Below are 14908 nucleotides of genomic sequence, written 5' to 3'. Positions count from 1 at the left end.
TCCCAGCTACCTAGAAATTAGCAAGATGAAAAGTGACTTCTTGGGATAGACAATAAAATGAGAAGTATCTCTACAGAAGATAAGGGCTTAAGTATCTAGAAAGGGAACTGTTTTTCCGTTCTCTTTCTCTAGCTCCCTACAGCCCACACATATACTCTTCTGACTACCTACAAATTTGAGGATCATGACTATTCTGAAGTTTCTTTCGTTCCTGCCACTCTAATGTCTAGACATTTTGTCAGATTATAAGGGAAATAAATCATATCAAAAGAATACACAAACTCCTTGAAATGTGATGGTGTACATTAAAGTCTATTTAAAGAGAGATAAAGAAGAATATTTGCTTGTGGGTAACTCAGTAATGAGTGACTTACTACATAAGAATAATTCTCGCAACAGAACAAGAGGACTAAGGTAATTTTTAGGCCTCTCAAATCAATATATGAAGAATCAAGGATCTTTAAGAATATACTTAGCAGAAATTATTTGGACTGCCTCTTCTGTGATGGGCATGGGAATGAGAAATGCAGCCACCAGAGCAAGGGATTGTTTTCGCTCCTCGCTACCACTCTCTGTGATCATCTCTCTTGGTAGCTATGCCACATTCTCATCCACATCTTCCATTGCATACACTAAAAACAACGGTGTGATACGAGGAGGAAATGAGTATGGGTATATCTACATGGGACCAATCACATCATTTTCAGGGCTCAGTACAAAATGAAAATGTGAGGTCCTTGTTCAAAAATTATTACGAATGTCAGGATGGTGAGAGCAGACCATTAAACCAAACACAAGGCCCTTTTGAGCATGGGGACCTGTGTGACACACAGGTCACACACCTGTGAAACTGACCCTGTGCCTACAAGCCCACCAAACCTTTCCAAACAACAAAACCATTTAAACCCAGCCTTATGTCCCAGAATGGAACAGTCAAGTAATAGCTAATTACAATCCCTAATGCAATGAGATTTCTTTCGATTACCACTTCACTCTCAGCAAAATAAAAACATGCAAGATAAGATATGGCTAATGAGTGTTTCTTTCTCTCCAGCCACATACTTAATGCTTTCTATATGGTGCTTTCTGCCCTTGGAAACATGAGTTCAGCTGGGTTCCCAAATTGCCAGTGGGCCCCTCTTCCCATTCTCCCGTCTGACCATCTGCTTATTACCAACTGTAGGGTAACTAAACTTTCAGCCACAAGAGAATGACTCATGGGTGCTGGGGAAAAGAAAAAAGTGCACTCTTGGAATACGCAGTCCTTAAAACACCAGCTGCTCGATTTTGGGTCTTGCAACTCATTTGGCTATGAATTTCAGCGAAGATGTCTTCATTTTTGGAAAGCTTAATTTCACAGACTTCTAGAGGAAAACAAGTCACACGGTCTGCTTTTTCTTAATTTTACCACCATTTTTTTAAAATACCAAACCCATGTTTTTCTCACATCTTCACCCCCTGATGACCAAGAAAATCTCTTTTGAAGGACACTGTGTCACACTCCAGGAAGGGACAACATCAAGCTGAATGGGTTTGTCACCATAGAACATACTCTTTCAGGACTTCTAAGAAGGAGAGATGGAAAATAAGCAAGATTGATACTAGGCTCAGGTTTCCAAAGGCAGGAAAACAAATGAGGATTCTTCATCATGTATTAAAGAGATCGGACCACTCTGACAATTTCTCTGCTGTTTTTCCCATATGTACAGTGTCCATGTAGAGGAGCTGGGCTAAAGCATCTTCTCAGGGATCTCAGATAGGGAGGCAGTAATTGTGAGGGCAGGAGGAACTCCGCCTACAAAGCATCCTCTCCTTGTTTCTCTCTCCATGGATTTATAGAACCCTCTTTACCATGAGTTTTTTACTAAGTGAGCTGCCACTTAGCCTAGGGACAGTATGTTCTCTCTTACCCAGAATGACCTTCCTTTTTCTTACCACCTTGAGTCTACACTTGGACTCAGAAATTCACCCTCCTCTTTACTCTTGTTGCATGTTGCCTTTACCACGGATTTGTCATTTGTGTTTTGTTTTAAGTATTTTTATATGATTATCCCTTGTCTCCCCCACTAGACTGTCAGTTTCTTGAGGGCAAATACCGTGTGTTATTTTATTGTTGTTCCCCACTGGGCCTAGCAGGGTGCCTGTCACTCAGAAGATGCTATGCAGAAATGTATTGTTGATAGAGTAATTGATCCTCCTGCCCCAACCCACAATTTTAAAACTAAACAGTAAATAGTTTTCACAGATTGTTTTAAGAAAATCAACTGGAATCATCCAATTAAAAACTTTCTTTTCATATCAGGTCATAGATTCTAAATGCAAACTAACTTACCTTGCTTCTTTAAGCTAATGACATGTTGTTTAACCTTCACAAATAATGGAATTGTGAGCTAATGAGAGTTTATGCTATTGATTGCCTTTGAAGTATTTATTTTTGTCATGTTCATTTCAGAAACTTCTCACTTGTAAGTTTGACATGATTGATGCAGAATCCACTTTCCCTGTCTAATGCTTTCCTTCAAATACAACTCTGCTTTGTGGGATCTATTAACAAGGAGATAATTAAATGTAAACATGTCACAGGCTTTTCCCTCTCTGAAGTACAATACACAGAAAACAACAAAGAAATATAAAAAAAAAAAGTGAGGAGGTATCTACTGCTCCCTTCCCTGAGGATGGTAGAGCTAAGAATTTCAGGAAGAATCCATCGCCAAAAATTTCAGGAAGAATCCCTTGCCAAAGCAAGAAAAGTCCTCCAGGCAACAATCCCATCTTCTTTATGGGAACTGACCCAAGGTAGAACTCAATACGAGTTCATTGGTTGACCAATAGCTAAAGGAGCCTGGATGGACCATACGAAGGTCCCAGAAGAGAACTCAACAGCAAAAAGGGAGGATCATTGCTTGCTGTAGTGGTGTGGCTAGAGACCCAAAGAATCCAGGCCTTTAGAATGAACTTAGAGAGCATCCAGTCCAACTGATTGTCTCTGAATATTCCTACTAAAACAAGGGCGCTGTGTTGAGCAGTGCCAAAAGAGTCACTTCATCTATAGGAAAATATAAAACATAGTGCAGTAAAAATGTACAGTAGTGTTTTACCCAGAAATGAATAAAGAAAAAGAAGGTAAGTTTCTTTTTCCATAAGTTATGTGATTTGCAATTAAAGGAAAATTTCTGACTAGTAATACATTGACTCCTTCCCAAATGTCAGTACGTCCACAGCCACATGACATATTGCAACTTTTCCCAAATATCTGTGTATCCTAAGCACAGTGTGTCAAGAAGACTGATCCAAAGACTTGATTTATGTTGCTGCCTGACAGATGATGTCTGCAAGGCATGCCGTCTAAATGGACTGTGCTCTGGCAGTTACCTTAGTCATCAATTCTCAGAGAATTAATGAGTACCATTCATCCCAATAATAGAAACCAAGGTCAGGGCCTCTTCCACGCTCTGTAATTCCATTAGCAATGCACAGAAAGCACTTAGGTCATAAGCTCTGTAGACCTTATAACTGAGCAAATGGAACTGCGTCTTGTTTTGAGAGCGAATCCTCTCTGAGCACACCCCTTGTCAATGATTTGTTGTACATCAACATTCGATGTACTTACATATGTCGGGAAAATGCTAGTAAAGAAGAAGTGAGGCTGTCTTTAGCTGCCAAGAGTTTCAAGTACTGTTTTTATTAAAGTAAATGCCAATAGAAAACAATTTTAATAAAACCCTGTCAAGTACTTCCAATTACTGGATGTACATTTTTAAATTGTGTATTCATTCTAATTTCATGTAAGCCACTCTATCATTCTCTGTGGTTGCCATAGAATTTATTTTAGTTTTTATTCTTTTATCTTGGTTTTTATTCATTTATTTTAGTTTTTATTCTAGCTCCCCTAATAAAGTGAAAATGGCCTTGAAACTAAGAGTTATCACCATACGCAAATAATTTGGTTTACAATGAAACTTTCATCTTGAAATCTCAAGCAGCATGCTCTTCTAAGCTGTCTCTCCAGCCATCCCCTCACTCCTCATAATTCACATTGCTTTCAATATACCACATGTCAAAAAAGAAAGGAATAACCCCGAAGTTGGAAGCCACAGGCATAGGTTTGAATCCTGGCTTTGACACTTATTTGTTTTCTCAACAGTAGAATAAGCATATTACACCTCTACAGCTGCTTCACTCTGCTGCTGTAAGGATTTCAAATAAGTGTCGAGGAGGCCGGCCCAGTGGTGCAGTGGTTAAGTTCACACGCCCTGCTTCGGCGGCCCAGGGTTCGCGGATTCGGATCCTGGGTGCGGACCTACGCACTACTTATCAAGCTATGCTGTGGCAGGTGTCCCACATAAAATGGAGGAAGATGGGCACGGATGTTAGCTCAGCACCAATCTTCCTCAGCAAAAAGAGAAGGATTGGCAATAGATATTAGCTTAGGGCTAATCTTCCTCACCACAAAAAAAAAAAGCCTAGTACAGCACCTGGAAATTAACAAATAATAACTTATTGCTGTTGGGCACATAAAATTGTGTGTATGAAATCTATGTTTTGAAATATTTGGGGTTTTATGCCCAGTAAATTCTAAATGATCCACAGTAATGGAGGGGAGCAGAGACATGAATAATTCAAAACAGCAAATCATCCAAATACCATTCTTATGTGTTTTAAAGTGTATTTTTAAATTTCACTTCTAATATGAGTGTTTCTAATGTCCAAAGAAATGACTTCAAATAAAGGAATGACACTATGATGTGAAGTTCCAACTAAACAGGATCTGAGGAGCTGTCCAATTTTCCTTGCACTTTTTCCCCTCTCCCTTTCTCTCCCCTCCTCTCCTCCTCATGGCTTGCCTGTCAAAGACAGCTGCCACAAAGAACCCACTTCAAGTGAAGTTCCTGCCTCCCACCCTCCCCTGGATCAGGGCCACAGGTGAAATGTTTATGATTCCCTGCTTAGAGTCAGGCTGCGCTCACCAAATAAAGGCACCAGATGCTCGTGAAGCAAGTGCTCGAGGGGAGGGAGGAGAGAGTAAGTGTGGTGCAAACCCTGTGGAATCTGACAGACTAGGATTCTAAACCCAAGGTCACCTTATGTGACCTTGGGCAAATTGCTATCCACTTTATGCTTCAGTTTCTTGCACTGTAAACATGCAATGATAACACTATCAGGTATCTCATATGATTTGTTAAGGATTCAATTATATATATATTAATGTAGTTACAATTGTGTCTGTGCATGTGTGTGTGTGTAAGGCTCAATGTAGAGAATGAAGAGATCTATATTATGCTGATTTTTCTTTAGATAATAAACTCTTACTTACAAATTGGTGCTTTCCTATAGCGACCTGCAACATCTTTTTTGTGAAACCAGAGGAAAAAAAATAGGATTCTTGGCCTCATCTAGTGCCTATATAATCCCTTAAAACACATCTCTCTTTCCCAAATGAAGCTGTTTTCCTGTGTTGATTCTTAGGGGATATTACTCTGTAGAAAGCAAAGCGTTTCTTGAGTTTGAGCAGTATTACAAGTTTAGCCCATGTAGAAAGAATTCAAGCTGGTACCCACATACAAGCACACATACACATCAATAGTGATATTAGAAACATTAAAAAGGTAATAGTAATGAAAACAGTGAAAGAAAAGTTAATATGTTTAGATCGATTCTTACATGCCAGGCACTGTTCTAGTCACCTTACATATGATAACATTTAATTCTCAGAACCATCCTGTGAGGTCAATGATATTATTATCTCAATTTTACTGGTGAAAAACAGAAACTCAGAGAGGTAAGGTAACTTTCCAAAGATCACAGGATGGATAACAGTCTATACGTTATGGCCAGGGAGACCATGTCATTTATTGACCGTTCCTGGACACTGGTGAACCTGAGAGGAGGCAAAAACAGAAAAGAAAGTTCACTCTAATTATGGTTCAAGACCATACTCTTTGCAATACCCCTATTATTTTATAAAATAAGTAAATGAATGAATTATTACATTTCTTATTATATTCCTACTTGAGAAATATATTGTCCTAAGACTCTAAGATGATCATCAGCATGCTTTAAGTGTCCTTAATTAAAGCCATTAGCACCTGTAGTACATAAAAATGTGTTTGAGCTTCCAACATGATGAGTTTCGCTTCAGAGACACAGGCTTAGCCAATATTTTCATATGGTATCTATAACCTTTCACAAGAGAAATATGATCTAGGTGCTGGTTCATTAGCTCACTGATTGTCCTTCCTTACCGTGATTATGAGCTGATGTTCTGCCTTTCACTGTAACTCATACGCAAGATTGAGAGTTCAAGGAACAGATATCCCTGGAGCACAATGAGTGGTGGAGTGTGTCTTTGACTTTATGCAGATTAAATCAGTACCTGACCTCCATAGGGAGAGCAACAAGTCATTGACAGGTGATTTCCTGGCCCAGGTTCCCTGTCTTGAAGGGAGAAAGGAAAGGGGACAGGTTTCTAGATCATAAGCTCCTTGAGGGAGTTTACAGGACACTGTATTATTGATGTCTGACCCCAGAAATAGTTAACCTGATAGGCACTTAAACACATACATTGAATAGAAGTCAACCTGCTAGAAAATCTATATCCCCACACACTTGGCTCTCCTCACACATATAAATAAATACTTTAAAAAGAAATTTTCATTGTTTTAAAGAGTCATATGCCAAACTTCATCAATTCTAATACACATTTTCCAAATTTTAATATTCAAAAATTAGAGAGCATCTTACAGTCAATGGAGTGTCATTGTTTAATTGGCAGAGTTTTTTTTCTTTCTTGTGGTATATAAAATAAAGGTGTGTCTGTGCATCAGTGACATCTTAGATTTGGTGAAATACATTATGTATCAGATATTAGCAAGATCTCAGCACCACTTAATGCATTAAATCAGAAAGAAGAGGTAAGGTCTGAAAACTGCATCAACCTTTAAACTAACACTTAGTAGATGAATGGGAAGTTGATCATAACGTCTTCACCAGCTGGCTACTGCCCATATTAATATATATTTCTTTCCTTTCCTGTTTTCTCCTCTTAGTAAAATAGAAAAGAGGGTAAATTAAATTCCTGGCACTTACTGTGTCTGTCTGAAACCGTGTATTATTGCCTCTAGAGTAGGAGCTCTTTGGGCACAGTGTTCTGTCTGTGGTTCTCAAATTTTTGTATATATTGGAATCTCTCAAGGAGTTTCTTAAACATCCATGGTCCTCACCTCCTGCCTGAACATTCTGATTCACAAGGTCTGGGATAAAGCCCAAAGAGCTGTATATTTAATCCTAGGGCGATTATGATGCACCCCAATGTTTGAGAACTCCTGGTCCATGTGTTTGGAATTGGCCTGTCACTGCAGACTTGAAGTTAGAAACTCTGGTCTCAGGTCTCAGTAGTATGCACAGGACCACATCTGATAGGAATGATTGTGATTTCAAAGGCAAATATACCTACGAGAGAAGGAATTCTGATACTGCATTGTTTCCTGTGGGGCTGGGACTCAAAGCTAGAACATGTATTGGTAATGCCCCTGACACCTGTTTCTGTTTGGGATTTTTTTCAGCTGTGCCCCATAAAATTGGACGCATCATTGATGGGAGTCCGGCAGATCGCTGTGCAAAACTAAAAGTGGGAGACCGGATCTTAGCAGTGAACGGCCAGTCTATCATCAATATGCCGCATGCAGACATCGTGAAGCTCATCAAGGACGCAGGTCTTAGTGTCACCCTTCGCATCATTCCTCAGGAGGGTGAGTGCCTGAGCCGGGGTCGTGGAGTCCACTTGGTGCCATCAGTGTGGTGTCAGAGTGTCAGAAGTTGACTGTTACTTCCACTTTTGTAAAAATTCACACTCTCTTGCAACCCATATCTTGTTTACTCAGTCCCAATTTCATTCCCAGATCGAGCTATTTGACATCATAGATAAATAGTATGAATCCCAAGACACTGGGTTATTCAGTCATTCCCTATGGTCCTGGAACTACCGTTCTTATGGTTATGTTAAGCCAGAACCCATTCAACAGAGATGATAGAGTTACAAATCTGAAGGAAAAAAAAAAAAACAATGTATTCATGTTAACGGTTAAGCTCTGGAGGATTCTTCAAAGTCGGATTGATTTTGAAAAGCTTGAGGAAGTTTTGTGGTATAAAGAGAGCTCATTTAGAAAATGTTGCATCTGATACAAATTTTAAGTTCCCACTTAGCCTTTTGAGTTTATCTGTACAAGGACGCCCCCCTGAGGCTTGAAGAGTGGTAAGCATCACAACTCACAGCTGTGCCTTAAGGGGCCACGGAGTTCTGAGTACCAGTTCACCATAAATTCACCATTTCCAGACGTAGTGGGTTCATTACTAGTTTGTAGCTGCTGACTTATTAATGATATTCGAGAATTCAGTCCCTGGAGCTCACTGGTGACTGGACCATGGTGTCCCACATGGTGAATGATGGGCTCATTCACCTTGGTCCCCTTGGTTTTACTTAGTCTCCTGATTCCATCTTGGTACTATCTAACAATGAGGCACCAATCGACCACCTGACTTCAAATATAAAACAAAGGTTCTCAACTGAGGTGCTTCTGTGCCCCCCTGGGGACATTTGGCAATGTCTGGAGACATTTTTGATTGTCATGGTTGGGGTGGGGATGCTACTGTCATCTGAGGGGTAGAGGGCAAGAATTCTGCTAAACATCCTACAGTGCACAGAACAACCCCTCACAGCAAAGAATGATCTGGCCCAAATTGTCAACAGTGCTGAGGCTGAGAAACCCTGATACAAGTGGAAAAGGAATTTAAAAATTTGGGCTGTGAGAAAAGAAAGCAGAACAGTGGTTTATAAGGGAATGCTAATAGATCACCTCCCTTTTGTCACCCAACCAAAAGAAAAGAAAATGACCATTTTTTTAACCTGTTATCTACAGACACCATTATGTATAAAATATTCAATGGAAATTAACTCTAAGCAGGGTTGCTCACAAAAAATCTGACTTGCGTCTCCGTTCTCCCAGTCTTCAACATGTCTGTCCTGCTCGTACTCCAACATAGAGAGACAATATCTGTTGAAAATTCTATGCTATTAGAAGAAAGGCCAAGACTCAGTTTTAACAAAGAACAACTTTATGAACCTTCTTCTGTCCAATGTTTTTTCCTCTTTCTAGAGAACCATGGAGTACAGGGGGTTATTAGGCAATGAGACTAACAAGGAACTGGAGAAAAGATTGTAAAAAGCATTTACTTTTATTATGGTTAGTTCCTTATCCAAAGTTTGGCATACTGGTAAGACTTCTCGTCATAACCAAAAAGTAGTGACTAAAATGTTTTTTCTCAGTAAGCAATACTGGAAAAATAGAATATGTTTTAGAGCTTATGCCTTTGAATTATTGTTTCATAGTTTTAACAGATTTTTCTTTATTGTAATCTTTTCTTCTGACAACATGACAAGAGAATCTGTTCATAACCTTGTTCAACAACCCTTATAATTAACAAAAGAATTCTAATTCTGGGGGTGGTACTGGAATTTGAGAAGTTTAAGCTGCTGTCTTAAAGCCTAACAGAGAATGAAATAACCAAAGCCTTGAGTCATCTGCAGAGGCAAAGAGTTACCACCTCTGGCCACCTTCTGCCCTTCATCAAATGCCAATCTGTCTGCATTTGCCACTTTGGTTCCCCATTACAGAGCTCAGCAGCCCAGCCTCAGCACCCAGCTCAGAGAAGCAGAGCCCCATGGCCCAGCAGCACAGCCCCTTGGCCCAGCAGAGTCCTCTGGCCCAGCCAAGCCCTGCCGCCCCCAACAGTCCTGTCACCCAACCAGCTCCTCCTCAGCCACTTCAGTTGCAAGGACATGAAAACAGGTAAAGTTTCCGTGGGCTTTTCTGATTCTGAGAGGTGAGGGGGTCTGGGAGAGGGAGAGTTTGGGACAGGACAGGACACAGGCAGGCCAGAGATTTTCATAAAGTAAAAATTTCATGTGCACCTATGTGTGATTTGGAGATTGTGTGTATGTTATAAAGGTGGTTTTATCAGCAAACACAAGTGTCTGTCCTTCACAATAAGGGAACCTTTCCTGAAGAAATGATGAGCGATTGCAGACGAGTAGGGCTTAACTAGCTAAAGAGCACAATAAAGGGACTCCAGCCAGAGTGAAGAACCTTCCCAAAGGCCCTTTGGCAGGAGGGAGCATGTAAGCACTAAGGAGGGAAATAACGCCACGTAATGGGGGTAAAGAGGAGGGAGCATGGTTTGAGATGAAGCCAGTGAGGGTGGTAGGACCCACCCTACAAGGTCTCATAGGCATGTTAAAGATTTTGGCCCTACAAGATCTCGTAGGCATGTTAAAGATTTTGATCTTAAGTGTAGTGAGAAGTCATTGGAGGGCTTTAAGCTGAGGATTGACATCATTGGATTTGCTTTTCAAGATCTCTCAGTTGACCCCACAGAGAACAGACTGGAAACTGATCAGGGTGAATGCAGGTTAAGCAGTTAGAGGCGGCTGCCAGTGACCATTGAGCCATGAAGGTAATGGCTTGAAAATAACAATGGTGTGGAGAAGGGGAAACGTTGAAGGATTTGAAAACATTGATAAATTTTAGCATTTTTACTGCATTTCACTTTATATCCTCCCACCCAAAATCTAATGAGGTTCTTTCATTCCACGTCATGAACTAATGTAAGTAAGGTACTTTGAACTTTAGAAAAAAAAGGATGCCTTATAAAAATAACATTGTCTTCTCATTGTGGCTTGTGTGTAATGGGGAGCCTGGGTTAGGTTGAGCCATTAGAGAAAGGTATGAAGACATGTTCCTGTGTTGTTTTCTCCCTTTCGAAGGAGAAAAACAGAAGAGCCCATGGGAACATCTCTGAATACAAAATCCTCACCGGTCTTTTCCATGATTCTAATGTTTTCTGAACATCTGCTTCCCATCTCCTGCCTCCCATGTTGGTAAGATGAAGTGACACCCAGTTTTTGAGTCCCAGAACTCTCTAGGTTCATCACTCACACTGTAGCGAAGCAAATATTTTCCCTCTGCCACAGGTGTTATTTCCATAAAGCCCTGTTCTGTTCTGATATCCCTCATTTGCTTTCATAGAAAAGTAAATGTCTGTTGTCCTCAGCTGTTTATGGTTTTAATATATTCCAGGGAAGAAAAAAGACTAAGCCTCATAAAGCAAATGATACAGAGGTAAGAATCTGACAATCCATAAGAGGAGTAAGTCCTGGGTTTCCTCAATAATAAGCCCCAGATGTGTTCTCTTTCACCGCGTGTTGTTTCGACAGATTGCACCAGCTTTCCCCAGGATTCATTTTAGCCTCAGGAGGGAGGATCTGAGGGCTCCAGCAGTCCCCGAGCCAGCTTCAGACTCTTTCTTGCCTCTGCCACTGTCGATTAAACTTCCAGCCACAATTCCATCTTCACCTTTCCAGAGTCAGACTCCCCTTGAGATGGGCTCTTGCTTCTAGCCTTGGGATGGGTAATCTCACCCCTGGTGTGCAATAGTTCAGTGGAGAGAATAACAGTTGACGAGGCTACTATTCTGTCCCCATCTGTTACTAGCTCATGACTGGGACTCAGTCCCATTACAGAAACAATGGTTTTTGGATATTTTTTTTGCCTGACTACAGAATAAAATATTTCCTACCTCTGGGATTAACAGATTGACCTGATCCAAATTTTTATAAATCACCAACAAATTTGCCTAGAGTTCTTGGGTATTTTTGCTTCAGTAATATTAAAAGCCTAGAAAGGGCCCACTCCAGTTCTAGGACCCTATCCTGGCACTGGGCTTTCCTGGCTTAACTCTTCACTTGTTTCTGGGTGGCTCATTTGCGTATGAATGAAGAGATTCAATGATCTCACAGATACCAGAACCATTTTCCTAGCTACATTTAAAGATGGTTATGGTATCAGAGAGAAAACTCTTTGCCTTTTCCTAGGCTAGAGATGTCTCCAAGATAGCTTGTATGCCAAGCACACAGTATGAATTTTTTATTAGTTCATTTGTACAGGAAGTGCCCACCTACATGTTAAATTAAGCCAGCACCCGTGTTAAAGTGGTATAAAATAAAATGCCAGTCTGCTTGCAAATTTTTATTTTTTGAGTTAGAATGAGTGACTGCTTTATCCTGTCTTCTTTACTCTTCGATTGGCTTCCAACTGACGCCCTGCACACCTCTACCCATTTCTCTGTCCCTTAACATCCTCTTGGTGTGAGCTCGGGAAACACAAAATAATTTTAATATGGACATAAACAAAACACTATTCAGGGAGAAGCATTTATTGAAAACAACAAAAGAGCCATTGTGTAGTATATTCCAAAAGTAAATATAAGTAGCAGGGTTTACCTTCCCCAGCAAGGGCAATTGATATTTGACTGCATTTTAAATAGCAAGATCAGTGCAAGAGCATTGGAAATTGACTTCTTTCACAGTCTTTGAACCCTAGATACTTGAGGCTGGAAGGAATTCTTGAAAGGCCCACACAAGGTAAAATCCCACCATAAGATCCCCTACCACATGGGCAGTGTTTCTTGGTTCTTGAACTTGTTCATACTATAAAATTCTGCTAGAAATTACCATTAGTGATCTAGTTTTATCAGCTCTCAAGTCACTTTAATAATGGAATTAATAGCTGTGCACAGTTATACTGATGACCTTCTTTCATAAGTAAAGGAGCTTTAAAGAGGCTAATAATCCTTTAATAATCTCGAGTTTTCCTTAAAGTGTTTCACAAATTCAAAGCAACGTAATTTTTGCCCGTCAGTGTATCATTCGCTTAAAAGTTAGCAACACTCATAAAAAATTAGTATATTTTTCTTATTAAAGAACTCTTCAATGTGCAGCTGGTAAAATCCTGACACCTGGCACTGGCGTAGAATGAGGTCTGGGTGCTGGAAGGTAGGTTTAGATGACAGCTGTTGCAAGTTTTAACCATTCCTGTTTCTAAGCTTTTGTGTCATCTTTAGGAAGACTCTTCCATTTCACCGTCTTTTTCTGTATCTCGTGATACATCTGCTTAGAAATGGAGCACGTGATGGATATTTCATATCCATATCACACGCATAATGAAAATAAAGTGACTGTGCTATAACTTAAAACAATGTAACATCTAAACCAGCAAGCAAGCTATTTCTACAAAGGAACTGACACGCACCAAGTGTCACTCAGTTCAATTCCTTTTGTTTAATTCGTTCATTTGCATAGTTAAGCATCTCAACGCATATTTTAAATAATCCTGTCCTCAGCATGCACACTCTCAGTGAGTGAGTGGACCACTTGCTGAGGTACAAAGCAAAGCCTAAATTATGCACCTCACGAAAGGAATGTGTCACTTCCGCAGGTTAAGTAACAAATGGGACCTACTCAAAGCATTGATTAAAATAACTACATTACTAACCTCCTTCCAAAAACCCCAACTAAATACATCTACTGCCGTCCACTTTCAGTGTGACCTTACCAAACATTAGATGACGCTAATGGCAATTGTTCAGGTGAGTGATTTTTTAAAATATTTAATACTAATGAGCATTAGTGAGACCATAAGCCAGTAAAGAAAAAACCTAGTCTCAAAGGTAAAAATTCTACTGATTTTGAACCATTTTCCTGACACATGTGAGTTTTTCCTTGGTACTAAATATTTTCTCGATTCCTCAAACCTTCCATATTAATTTTAGATAAAATTATTATTATATAGAATGTATATTTTTAATCTTCCTATATCCCTGGGTAGCTCATTAGAGACTATTGCTGTGCCAGTAGGCAATGAACTACAGAATTAAGTGGCTTCTATACTATGATGATAATTTTTCAGCTTACCTTCCTAATGATCCCCTAATGGTAGGTACTGGCTATTTTAATCCCTTTTTGGAGCTGGGAATTTCCTCAGTTGAGAGCAGTTTGGATTCACAAGAGAGCACTAAACAACTCATTCCAGTCTCTGTATTTATTTTGTTAGTAACTGATATCTAGAAATAAGAAAGAGACAAATGTTGGACATCATAAACATTTTTGCCTTTCCTTCCGTCTTAAGCCCATGATAGTATCTGACGCTAATCTGATAGCTGTAGTCTAGTATTTAAACTCTACATAATACGTTTCTACTCTTAACAATGACCCAGTGACTTTCTGCTTGATTTGTAGTTGGTGATTATACCTTACTATCACTCCTATAACCTCTGGAATATATTCAAAAAGACCCTACCAGGCAGGTTAAAATAGCCTTTAATTATGTATTTGTGGAGTGTTTAGAAATCATTTCAATCATGTATTCATGAAGTAATGAATGGTGTGTGTGAGCGGTTGAGAGAGTCGGTTTACTGGTGTTGAGACAGACTGATATTTTGGGATGTACAGTTCAGTGCTTAACTCCCTAGATTTGCTGCAATTGTACAGTTTTTAAATAGCCAAAGTCAAAGAGAGGGATATCCATAAGTCCTTTTCCACAAAGTTCTGGTTGAACCATCATTTTTACCTTGATTCGTTAAGGAGCCAAATGAAAAGTATACAATATGGCATTTGTCAAAGATTGAAAAATACTTATCATTTATTTAATCTTTTCATACTCCTGAAAATGCAAAAGGACCACCAAGAAGTGTGGCCCACATATGCCTAGAGATCATGTGATCATTCTAGCCTCCTTAGAATGCTGAGATACCAAAGCAAATCCCATTTCCATTTATTTAGTTACAGGTCAGAAGTAAAAGCGAGGCAAGATGTGAAACCAGACATCCGACAGCCTCCGTTCACGGACTACAGGCAGCCCCCACTGGACTACAGGCAGCCCCCAGGAGGGGACTACCAGCAACCCCCGCCCTTGGACTATAGGCAACCTCCCCTGCTGGACTACAGGCAGCACTCCCCTGACACCAGGCAGTACCCTCTGTCAGACTACAGGCAGCCCCAGGTACCTCAAAGACCCCA

General features: G+C 40.0%; 1 protein-coding gene across 1 annotated transcript in view; it reads left to right on the top strand.

The window, feature by feature from the left end:
* MAGI2 (membrane associated guanylate kinase, WW and PDZ domain containing 2) overlaps positions 1-14908 on the top strand; it is a 989343-nt gene that overhangs the window by 880507 nt on the left and 93928 nt on the right. The window contains exons 16-18 of the mRNA XM_058524198.1: positions 7563-7748; positions 9671-9845; positions 14672-14891. Coding sequence (XP_058380181.1) covers positions 7563-7748; positions 9671-9845; positions 14672-14891 — 581 coding nt within the window. The remainder of the gene's footprint in view (positions 1-7562; positions 7749-9670; positions 9846-14671; positions 14892-14908) is intronic.

The sequence above is a fragment of the Diceros bicornis genome, chromosome 3 (assembly GCF_020826845.1).
Source record: "Diceros bicornis minor isolate mBicDic1 chromosome 3, mDicBic1.mat.cur, whole genome shotgun sequence".
NCBI lineage: Eukaryota > Metazoa > Chordata > Mammalia > Perissodactyla > Rhinocerotidae > Diceros > Diceros bicornis.
Note: the sequence above shows the minus strand (reverse complement) of the source record. Positions and strands in the feature narration are given on the sequence as shown.